Below are 12,502 nucleotides of genomic sequence, written 5' to 3' on the forward strand. Positions count from 1 at the left end.
ATGATACTTTTGGCAAAAACTGGCAGGCAGTTGGGTTCGGGGATTGAGGGATTGCCTGGCTGGCAGGCAGAGGAATGTATCTACTAAATTCAAATGGATTAAATTGATCTACTGGCATATTTACAATAACAACTTGCTCACACTCAAAACGAATTGAAGCCTAACTGACGGACTGACGGACTGACGAACGAAGGATGTCAGTTGAACACATGTTTCACAGAATATTGACAAGCTCACGTTCGAGTTATGATGATAATCGAGGCAGAGATTTTAATGACTTGATTACACTCGGCAACAGGCAATCGAGAAAATGTTTATGATGATGAGTTGCCATGTTAACAAGCATACGAGGCGTATACTCAATAAACATACATTTGCTCTTTTGCAGTGTGTTCGTGTGTGTCTATTTCTTAAATCAGCTTAAAGGATTTTCATCATAATTATGCATAGTGTGTGGCACATTAAATAGTGGAAATATTAAAGTCATTTAATAACTGTTATCTGTTACTTAATCGGTTATAAATTATGCTGAACTCATCAAATGATAAATCTTAAATTGCTTGGGGGCGGTAATTAATCAGAGTGCGCGACTTTTTAATTCACTCAAAAGTATGAGATTGACATCTATCACCCGCTAGGTTATGGGAGCTAGAAGTTAGCTAAGTTGGCGTGCTGAGGAACGCCTGGTCGTATATTATGGGGAAAGTCACTGAAATCTAATTAAAGATAATGTTACAGGCGTTATTAATTAATTTGCGCAATGAGGAAACACGAGCAGACAAGCCCAACGAAATGGAACTGCACACTCCATTAGCGAACTTCACAGCAAACTAAATATTTTTGGCCAACTCGCAACTCGGAAATCGCGACTTCCATGTCTCATCTCCAATCTCCCATCTCCAACTGCCACCTGCCTCATGGGGGCTTCAATTACTTTGGGTTGCATGCCGCTCAACCAGTAGCCATTGCGTGATGTCATCCCTCGGCAGATTAAGCTGCTGACTGGTTAGCGACTTGGTCATTTAGCCATTGGCCGTGAATGAGAGGCAAAAGCTATCATCTGAAGTGATTTCGGCCACAATACGAGCATGTCAACTACAACAATGAACGTGGTGAGACAATTTGCCTGCAACACGCGGCGTTAATTACATTAATTCCATTTTGGTATTCAACTTTTGTCTCCGACTGTCCAACCATTATGTCAACTCTGCCCCAGGCATCTGCTGACTTTTTTTGCAATGTCACGGATGTGCCGTCAGCAAGGACTGACGAGAGTCAACAGTCAACAGACATCAGAGTGTCAAGAGCGGGGTCGCGGCGTGCGGAAAGTCAAATACCTTGCAGGAATTTCATTACGTCACACAGCACGACAACAAGATGAAAACGACTGAGAGACTAAGTTGTGGAGTGCTCTCCTAGTTGTGTTGCCATTGTCTCCTATTCTCCCAGACTCCCTTTAGTATGCTCCTAAATGAAAATCGATAATTCATAAAACACTTTCCCCCCAAAAACATTTGCCCATGTGTGCGAGTGTGTCTCTCTATCTATCTATGGATCCTTCACTCATGCCACTGTTTGCGTAAATACTTTTAAAGCAAGTTCCCTGTCCTCGCAAGTCTAACGAAACTTATGATAATTTCCTTTCCTTTGTCAAACTTCTGGATAATGCAAAAAGTCAACCAGGCTTGCCATCAGCGGAAGCACACTCGAGATTCTTTTCATTTTGAGCTTGGCCGAACCATTAAATCGATTATATACTGTAAGTGAGAGTTTGTGTGTACTGTACTCTATGTATGTGACCTTCCCTAGGCGATTAAGATTGCACCTTTTCATTGATCATCATCAAGTACAGCTTTTCTTTTCTCTCAGCCAGTTGTTGATAAGCTGTCATCAGGAATGTTAAAAAATGAAGTCTACTTTCAGGCGCAGGCAAAGAAAATTGAGATATACAAAGTAAGTATAGAGAGAAGCTGCTTGTTATTTAGTCGCAAAGACTTGCAATTAAAACTGTTATTAGAGGCTTTTACATTAATTAAGAGACCAGGTTATCCACATAAGCCAGTTGCTGAGTTATGCTCCGCCCATTCGAAGGGATATGCAAATGAGGCACAATAAGAAAGGCCAAGTCCAAAACTCTCACAATACTGTCTGTTTGTTTTCTGGCTGCCTGTTGGCTGGCAGGTCTTTTCTGGGCAGTAAACTTGCACTTTATTCTCATCATTTTTTCACTTTCTTCACTATTGTGGAAAACGCTAACCAAAAAAAGAAAACACAGCGCAAAAAGAGAGCAAGAAAAATGACTAAAGCTCAGCTGCAGAAGTTCGTTAGCCGTTTACTGTTGGTTGGCTATTTGGCGGGTGTGTTGCTGCCACACTGAGAGTCAGAGTCAGATTCAGAGCCATATCCATAGCCAGGCAAGAGCAGCAGCAGTTGCTTGTGTTGTCCTCCGGTCCAGTTGAATAAAATATGAGTTGGAAGGCAAAGTTCTCAACGTTCTTTTCCTGCCGTAGCAGCTTCTCCCAGCCACAACTGCAACGAAAGCCCAAAATTGTTGTGTTTACGTTTCGTGTTTGCATTTCATGTGCCATGGCCTTCTCCTTCTTCTTTCCCCTCCACTCTCCTCTCTTTTCCTACTCGGTCTTCTCTGTTCTGTTGTTCTGCCGTTTGCCGCAAATTGAATGCTGTTCAAATAATTTATCTAATTTTTTCCAACTCTCTGACCGAAAGTCCTTCTCAGCTGTGAAGTGTTTTTCTCCCTCCCCAAAGTGTGTGTGTGTGGGTCCCTTTTTATTTCACCGATGAACAAGCAACTCATATAAACGATATGCTTTTTGTCAAGCTGTTGACGATTTCAACACAACCCAAGTGCGTTTTTCACTTTTCCTTTTTACACCTTGCGAACGTGCCCAATCCCAACTCAAAGGGACCAATTAATGTTGACTTTTGCCATAAGTAGCCGAAAAAATATGTGAGATTATTCAGCCATCAGCTTGGAGACATCGGCAGCTATCCCTTCGAGTCTTTGTTGCCAGCAATTTATTGAACTCTGTGACAAGGGTCGCATTCTGGAGCAGACAAATGTGCACAGGCGATAACGATAACGACAACGACAACGGCAATGTCAATAACTGAATTGCTCATATTTGATTGAAAGCACGAAAAAACAATTAAAAGCAGTATTAAAGCAAGAAATATTTGTAGACAGATCTTTTTTTGCTTTCATTTTCTCAAACGAAAAAGTAGAATGAAAAATGGAAAATGGCTCCAAGTTCAACTACAGCTTCAAAGCCGAAGAGATCAGCCACATGAGAAAGTGTTGCTTGTGCAAGAAGTGCGATAAAAGGCAGAGAGAAAGAAATTGCGTTTGTGCTTAGCATGGGATCAAGTGAGAGTGCCAGTTGCGGCTCTTAGGCTGGAGAGATGCACACAAAACAAAACAGAACAGAACAGAACGAAACGAATCAAAACAAGTGCAGCAGCAGCTTAAGGGAAATGGATTCAAGTTGCCAGTGCACAGTGGTTGGGCTTGTATGGAGCCGCGGCCATAAATACTTTCCCTTGAGATATCAATGTGAAATTTTTTCCAAAATTCTAAAAAAATATTTGAAATGCATAGTAAAAAAATTGGCCATATCGTACGTCTATATCATATAGCTACCATAGGAACGATAGGATAGAAATAAATATGTAGTATGAAAAACTTTTTTGTTTTTCAAGATATTTAAACCAAACTTACAGATTGTATGCTTGGACCAGTTTTATATATGCTTGCCAAATATAGTCCAAATCGGAAAACTATATCATACAGCTACCATAGCAAAAATTGTAAACACTAATAAGTACTAGTTTCAAGTAATATTCAAATACTTTAATAATTAGACAATTTTGTAAACAAATTAGGGGCCATAACAAAAAAATTAAAAAAAAATAAGAAAACATCAATGAAATCAAAAAACATAGAAAAACCAAACAGTCAATCAAATTCTTTTAGCAAATCTAACGTTTATATCATTAAATTGGATTTAAATTTGCAAGGTAATTTCCTTACTCCTGTATTAAAAGGATCAGAAGACAAAAGTAGTCTATTAATTAAATCCGTATTTGTGGCAATTCGAGATATTTTTCGTGAGGTCTGCTTTCTATATAGTTTCTTTGTTTCGCGACTCTGCTGCTTCTTCCGATAATTCTCCAATTGAAACAAGAGCAAGATTAACTAAAAAGTGAATTTCTATGAAATAAATAAATACAAATATGTTATTTAAAAAAAACATTACAAACACGAGCGACGAGGACAAAACAAAAGCACAATAAAGAAAAACTTTCCCTTGGCAAACGCTAGATGGCATCAGTATTTTTCCGATTATATTAACATCGGCAAACTACTGCATCTGATTTTAGGCATACAGTACCCTAAAAGTCAGACGAACAAATTAACATACATATTATTTGTGGCATTTTGTGGCATCACAATTAAAACTTTAACTAAACATGAAAAAGACGTTCACAAAATAGACAAAAAAAGGTTAATCGCTATAAAATACACAAATAAAATTTGATTAGTCAGATAAATTTCATAAAAACCAAATTATTAAAGTTAATACCTTCAACTTTAAAATGCATTTTAAATAATTAAATTTGGTGAATATTTGCGAACGTCCGACCACTTTAAACTTCACTTTTTGTTTTGACGAAAAGCTCACTAAACGCAGCTGCAGCAGCAGAATTGAAGACGTGTTCACACTTTGCATTCTATTTTTAGAATGTTCCGTTAGAATTCCGGAAAAAACTAGTTTGCAATGACAAAATTTGGACAATTTAGAGACAAATTCTTTACATTTTGACTAATTATTTTCAACTCGAATTTTCGATTTATGGCCTATGGGCGCAACCACTGTGCAGTGACGACTGGAAGAGCAATTGAAAAGCAAAGATGAAAGCAGCATACTAAAGAGAATTTTATTGTGTCAATTCAACTGCATTGTGAGTTCGTATGAGTAAGAGTAAATATCCAATCGTATATCCGCAATATACAAAACATGGAAACATTTATTTATATTGGCGAATGTTGCGCATTATTTTGGCTTGTTCACATTGCTGTTCCAATCAATAAGAATTTCAGTATAGAAAAGGATTGGCGAATATCAAATACCCTAGTAGGAAATCGATACCTAATTCGAGTTCAGCTAGCAACTAACTTGCTCAGTTGATAGCGTATTTGAAAGGTATTAAATTGTTTATGAAAAATTTGGCGACTGCGTAGGTTGTCAACATTGCCTTTTGTATGGACAGTGACAGTTCACTTTGTCCGCAGTGAATAGAATAGAATATTCACAATATTCACTCTAAAATATGTATGAGTTGCGCAGACAAAGCCAAAGCAGTAACAACAACAGAAAATAAACAAGTAAAGTGGGTGTAGATGATGTGTTCGTATTTAGTTTCGCCCGAAAACAGAAAAATATGTGATAGAGATACGCGCACAATGGCAGCAATGGAAATGGTAAGAGTATCTGCGATTAATTAGTGTAAAAGTTAGCAAGGCACAAATTAGAAGAAGGGAGAAGAATAGTACTTTAGTTACTCTGCTGGGCTAGCCTCTAGACATTGTTAATGAACGGCAAAGTGAGTTCTTTTGACAAAGAAGCTGGCAATCATCGTCAGAGAGTGTGGAGACTGAAGAGTCTAGGGTCAAAAGGAGCCAAGCTCATACGAGAACTAGTTCAGAATTTGGTTGAGTTTGAGTTGGAGGCGAAAGACAGAGACTGAGAGAGTGAGAGAGAGCGAGACCAAAAGCTTTTGATGTCGAGCACTCGATTTGAAATGCCGGAGGCAATTAGGAAAGTTTTGTGACGTCGAGTGGTTAGTTGGCTGGTTGACTAGCTGGTTGGTGGTTGGTGGTTGGTTTAGTGCCCAGCCTCACTTGAGATGAGCTGCGCTTTGAGAACAGAGTCTTTGCTCAACATCTAGTAAAGCGTGATGCGATGCAGCCCATTGTGAATCAACTCAAAGGCAATGGTCTTGGAATAATGGATAAACGCGAATTCAGCGCATGCAAATTGAAAGTATAATGATCCCCAAAAGCGTGCTCATTCGCATATGGCCAAGAAAACTTTTCGCTAGCAGCAGCAAATGCAATTTGCAACTCGAATACAATTAAAAGTGCAACGCTCGCATCGATATTGAATTTCGAATTGCCAGCGCAGACTGTTTGGAGTGTTTGGCAAGAACATCGAGTGGCCACATGTGCTTTTTATTTGCACAAACTTTGCCATTTCAATATATTAGTTGCACATGTCTGGCGCGTCTAATGCTTGCCACAGAATATGTTTCGGGCAGCTCATCACGTCTGCGGCACACATTCTGTCACTCTTCCCCCTCTTTTGAGAACTGGTTACAGCTTAACCTCGGATAATTACTTAAAATGACACAATAAGTTCTACGCCTGACCCGCTGTCTTTAGCATAATTAATAACAGAGTCGTGACTGTTCTGACTGTTGGAATGTGCCTACTTTCTTCACTCCTACTTGCCACATGCAACATGTACGCTCACACTCGCAATGTTAGTGCATTATTTATGAACTAGCTGGCAGACGGCAGTGTCGTTGACAACTTGTCGTTGCCATGAGCAGCGCTAGAGCCATGTCAGGAACGTCAAGGACGACGGCAATTCACTCGACATTAGCCCGGAGCAAAAGCAGATTGAGTTAATCATCGGTTGACCGCAGCCCAGACAGAGAGAGAGAGAGAAGGCGAGAGCGAAGGGAGGTGGCTGTGGTGAGCAGTCTTGATGGCAATCAGTCAAAGTCATCAATCAACTTTGCAATGCTGCTAGCCACACGAAATTTACTTGAGCCGCTTCACGCCAGGCAATTCTCCAGGCAACAGATTCTGTACCTTCCCCCGCCAGAGGCACTTCATTGATTTGCTGTGTGGCATGTTGCACGTCGCGAGAAGCAACAGCAAGAGCAGCAAATACGCGCCAAGTTATGACTAACGATGCTGCCACTGTGTGTAAGTGTAATGTGCCAAGACTCTACACACACACAGACGCACACACACAGTCGCACGCACACATAAAAGTGCTACAAGGCAATAAACACAAAATTGCGTATACGACATGTTGCAGCAGCATCAACCACTGGACGTTGAGCGACGCCATTCAACTTCAACGCCGAACGTTCAGCTTTAGCACTACTGAAGCCAACTGTAAAAATCTCTTCTGAAATTCTACAATAAAAAATGTTAAATGCGGGTCGCTGGCCCAGGAAAGAGGTCATATAATTTTTCTTTTATTAGTGTTTTTTCTGCTTGCTTCTGTTTTTTATACCCGCTACCCATAGGGTTGAAGGGTATTATAACTTTGTGCAGGCAGGAAATGTATGTAACAGGCAGAAGAAAGCATCTCCGATCCTATAAAGTATATATATTCTTGATCAGCGTCAACAGCCGATACGATCTAGCCATGTCCGTATTTCGGTATGAAACACTGGATCTCAAAGACTATAAGACATAAAGCTATAATTTTTTTTTTTAATTTTTGCCACGCCCACCTTCCCCTCCGCAAATCAACTAAATTCAAATAACGAGCGTAATTGTAAAGCTGGTTTTGGTATGTACAATAATAGCTATAGTAATTGTGATTTCTGAAAGTTTGGTTGCGATCAGAAAAAAATTGTCGAAGTTATTAAAGAAATACTTTTGTATATGTAAACACGGATCGTGATTGGGAAGACTATGAACTGGCTGCCCAATGCTTTGTGTTCTTCTTTGCTGGCTTGGAGATGGCCTCCAAGCTCATGTGCTTCACTGGCTAGGAGCTGATGGAAAATGTCGATGTACAAGATAAAATGTATCCTGACATTACCGATGTCGACAGCCAGATGGAGGGCGGTCAGGTGACCTACGGCGCTCTTATGAGCATAAAGTACTTGTATCAGGTGGTGAACGAGGTGCTACGCAAGTGGCCGCCATCTCTGTCCGTGGATCGTGAGTGCAACAAGGACATTTACTATGAGGTCGATGGTAAAATTATTAAGATCAAAAAGGGCGACTGCGTCTTTCTGTCTAACTGTGCGCGTAGTGCAGGGCACAAGTACTTTGAGAATCCCACAAAGTTCGCGATTTGCTCTGCTCAAGGCCAAGAGCCTGATCTACTACATGCTTCGGGACTGAGCCTGCTGCTAAAAGCACCATTCCCTTTGATCTTATGTCCGCCGGTTTGCAAGTCTATCCTAAGGAGGGATTTTGGATTCAGTTCGTTCCACGTGACTAACTTGAGATTGAGAGTAACGAATTCAGTATTATGCAAACTTGAATATGATTTATTGAATGATCTATGACTCTGATACCTGAGAGAATTGTACTGCATTTAAAACTGCATAGCTTTATTGTGATATATATAGTTCTTTAAACGCTTATTCAATTTTATACGTTAAGTAGTTCAAAGTGTTTCCATTTCGTGTGCCAAATGCACTTTCCTATTAGGAGGTTAATTAATTATACATATGTAAATACATTGTAATAGAAGCGAAAAATTGTAAAGCTTTCATAGTGTCAAACAGATGTCAGATTTGTCATTCACTTCGTATACACAGTAATTCGCAGTGTTATTTAAATTATGCAATTGCTTGCAATGAGGGCCAAGGTTTTTGTTCTAGCTTAAATACATGGAAGTCAATTGAATATAATGGAATAGTAATTCGCTGGCTATAAATACGGTGGTCAGGTTCTTGGCTGCTTTTAGTTAAGACGCGACTCTTCTTCCGGGTGTTCGTTCTCGGAGTTATCATTTGTGAACTGTGTAATAATTGATCGAGTGTGTGTGTGTGAACAAGGATACGATTCGTTATGACCTCTGCAATACAATCCTTCTACAAGAACAAGACCATTCTGATTACAGGTGGCAGTGGATTTTTGGGAAAAGGTTAAGCAAGGATTCAATACGAAGTGATTTTAATTTTAATTGTTGGATGGAAATTCAATTCACTTAAAAGACCTTTGGAATCATTTCGAATTTACAATTAAAACTTCATGGATATATGATACTCATAAAAAAAATACTGTATCTCGCAGTGACCATTGAGAAGCTTCTCCGCTCGACGGAAGTGAAGCGCATCTATGTGTTGATCAGGACGAAGAAGGGTCAAGAGCCTCAGGAACGCATTGCAAGCTGGAAGGATGAACCTGTAAGTTTAATATCTATGCGATATTAAGTGCCAAGAAGCTAAAAATTTGTGAAAGTTCTTTAGTGTTCTGCTCGAATCCAAGCCGGATGTAATGAAGAAACTGGTGCCCATAGCAGGAGACATTGCTGCACGAGATATAGGCATCAGTCTTTCGGATAGGGAACTTCTCATTAAGGAGGTCCAAGTGGTGTTCAATGCAGCAGCAACTACTCGCTTCACGGAGCCACTGCACGTGGCTTTGGACACCAACACACGGCCAACTCGGACATTGTTACAGCTGGCCAGGGAAATGAGTCGCCTGGAGGCTTTTATTCATGTTTCCACAGCCTACTGTAACTGCATTAGCTTTCACATGGAGGAACGCTTTTACCCCGAGCACTTGAATTGTAATGCCGATCAGGCCTTGGGCCTGCGAGAGGTTCTGGGAGATAAGTTAACAAGTGAAGCTGCATCCATCCTGATGGACAAGTTTCCCAACACTTATACTTTTACGAAAGCGCTGTCGGAGCAAATTATTGAGCGCGAGTCGGGCGATCTGCCCGTGGCTGTCTTTCGACCGGGTATCGGTAAGTGGTTTCTTAATGCTCAATCTTGCTTATTAGCAAATTTGATTTAAATTTTTATACCCGCTACCCATAGGGTAGAAGGGTATTATAACTTTGTGCCGGAAGGAAATGTATGAAACGACCCTTAAAGTATATATATTCTTGATCAGCGTCAACAGCCGAGACCATCTAGCCATGTCCGTCTGTGTGTCTGTCCGTCTGTCCGTATGACCACCTAGATCTCAGAGACTATAAGAGATAGAGCTATAATTTTTTTTCGACAGCCTTTGTTATGTTTGCACGCGGATCAAGTTTGTTTCAAATTTTTGCCACGCCCACTTCCGCCCCTGCAAATCACAAAAAATCTAATAACAAGCGTAATTTTGAAGCAAGAGTTACGAATTTTTGTATATACAGTAATAACTATAGTTGTTACGATTCCTGAAAATTTGGTTGCGATCAGATAAAAATTGTCGAAGTTATTAAAGAAATACTTTTGCATGGGCAAAAACGCTTACTTACTGGGGGTCTTAGTTGCTTTGATGAGGCACTATATCGATATACCACATATACCATTTGGTATATCTTCAGTATATTTGCAGTATATTTGGTATATTTTGAGAATAATACCGCAAAATATATTGCTTTTATTAAAAATGGGTAGCGGGTATCTCACAGTCGAGTACACTCGACTGTAGCTTTCTTACTTGTTTATTATTTGAGACTGTTGAGACCCAAATAAGAAAAACGTGTTTCACTGTTAATATTAGGCCCAATGTTTGTCGAACGAAGAAATTAAGTTTTAGGAGTTTCCTATTCCTTAAGTCTCAGTAATTATTTGAAATATTTTGATCAGTGTCCCCTACTTATTCTAGACCCTTTAATTTTTTTCGTGTAAATTTATTGAGTAATTGAACCAACACATTATTAGGAAAACCATTCAGGCCAAACCTCAAACTCATTAAAAAAATCTAGTTATTCTTTTAACATTTGAATATTAACTTTAAAACTACTATTTAAATAAATACTTTACATTAATATCAATTGCACTTTCCCATCTATTCAGTTGTTAACACTTATAAGGAACCTGTTGAGGGTTGGATAATGAATCCGTATGGTGGCGCACTCCTGCATCTCGCTGCTGCTCTGGGTACTGTGCGTACCGTACTACTAAACCCTGTTAGTAACGCCAATATCCTGCCCGTCGACTACTCCGTCAACATGATGCTTGCTCTTGGCTGGCACACGGCAACAGAGGCCGTTGTTCGAAAGAAGAATGCGATTGCTGCTCCCCCACCGCCCATCTACAACTACGTGGCCAGTGAAAGCAATATACTGAAGTGGGGCGAGTACATGAAGAAAGTGTTGGCTCTTGGGAATGAGTTTCCGCTAGAGGGCATAAAGTGGTTTCCCTTCTTGATCTGTACCGCAAATATTTGGGTGTTCCGACTGCTATTCTTCTTCTTTCATTATCTGCCCGGTTTCTTTGTGGACCTCGTTTTGCGATTCAGGGGCCAGAAACCGTATATCGTTAAGCTGTACCAGAAGAATTACAAGCAAATGGAGGTTCTGTCACATTTCGGCAATAATATCTGGAGATTTAAGACGGACAATACAAATCAACTGTGGAACATTATGTCATCAGTGGATCGAGAGGTATTCGTGTTCGACATGGTCACGATGAACTGGAAGGATTTCTTGATCAAAACCACATCAGGCATGCGAGTCTATATGGCCAAGCAACCAATCACCCCAGAATCTATAGCTCGAGGTCGCAAGGCTCGATCACGGTAAGTTAGAGTTGCCTCTTTATCTCGATGACTTAATATTAATTTGATTATCGCAGCTTCTTCATTCTACATAATCTGGTGAAGTACAGCTTTTCTATGTTGATCGCCTTCGTGTTGTGGAAGCTGTTTCGCTGCCTGTTTTATGTCTAGTTCACTTTTAGTCACACTTTTTGCAAACGAATACTTAACATTTAACAACATATCAGCTGAGTTTCGTATACTTTATATTCGCATTGCTCGTGTCTTAGATGTTAAGAGTTAAGTATGGGGCTCAGAATGACTGCGATGGCTCTGCTGGTAGTGTTCAAGCCCAACATATCTTGTTTCTTTTTTTTTTTAATGCGATTTATATATTTATGCGATAGATTTTTACTATTTTTTAATATTTTATTTATTTTATTTATATTTTTTAATATTACCGCAATATTTTGATTTTACTCAAAATTGGTAGCGGGTATCTCACAGTCGTGCACACTCGACTGTAGCTTGCTTACTTGTTTTTTTTTTTGTGTGTTTGTTTATATTTTATTGGATTTTTTCACTTTTATGTCTGCAATGCAGAGTAAGAACATTAAGTAAGGCGCCCAGTAGGCTGACATGAAGGTCAAAACGGTCAAAATTATGTTTAAGCACCTTATGGCGCCGTGTATGTGCCGTCTTTACCTCCCCTTTCCCTTCTCCGCTCCTCCGTCGCTGTTGCTGCGCCCACGCAAGTCGAGTACAAAATACGAGTCCTGGGGGAAGCGTCATTTGTACTGGAAGAAGAAGCCATTGTAAAAATGTACGATGTGGCGTATACGTTATGCTTTATACGATAAAGGCGCAAAGTCTCAATCAACTGTATATGTGTGTGTGTGTAGGACAGTGTAGTGGTGTGTAGTGTAATGCAGTGGAGCCAGATAGGGATCCTTAAGGACAACAACCGGCCACAGCTGAGAGTTGAACTCATTGTCGTCTCGTGGCAGGACCAAAGCAATTAAG

At 40.0% G+C, this 12,502-nt stretch overlaps 1 protein-coding gene across 2 annotated transcripts in view; it reads left to right on the plus strand.

The window, feature by feature from the left end:
• Positions 1 to 8,722: 8,722 nt before the first annotated feature.
• LOC117576240 (fatty acyl-CoA reductase wat-like) overlaps positions 8,723 to 12,502 on the plus strand; it is a 103,801-nt gene continuing 100,021 nt past the window's right edge. The window contains exons 1-5 of one of the 2 annotated variants that reach the window (XM_034260857.2): positions 8,723 to 8,924; positions 9,074 to 9,186; positions 9,242 to 9,752; positions 10,798 to 11,521; positions 11,578 to 11,853. In XM_034260857.2, coding sequence (XP_034116748.1) covers positions 8,849 to 8,924; positions 9,074 to 9,186; positions 9,242 to 9,752; positions 10,798 to 11,521; positions 11,578 to 11,671 — 1,518 coding nt within the window. In that variant the 5' untranslated portion in view covers positions 8,723 to 8,848 and the 3' untranslated portion in view covers positions 11,672 to 11,853. Of the gene's footprint in view, positions 8,925 to 9,073; positions 9,187 to 9,241; positions 9,753 to 10,797; positions 11,522 to 11,577; positions 11,854 to 12,502 lie in introns of those variants that run through there. The other variant, XM_052007540.1, reaches the window with a different exon arrangement.

Source organism: Drosophila albomicans, chromosome 2R (assembly GCF_009650485.2).
Source record: "Drosophila albomicans strain 15112-1751.03 chromosome 2R, ASM965048v2, whole genome shotgun sequence".
NCBI classification, from domain to species: domain Eukaryota; kingdom Metazoa; phylum Arthropoda; class Insecta; order Diptera; family Drosophilidae; genus Drosophila; species Drosophila albomicans.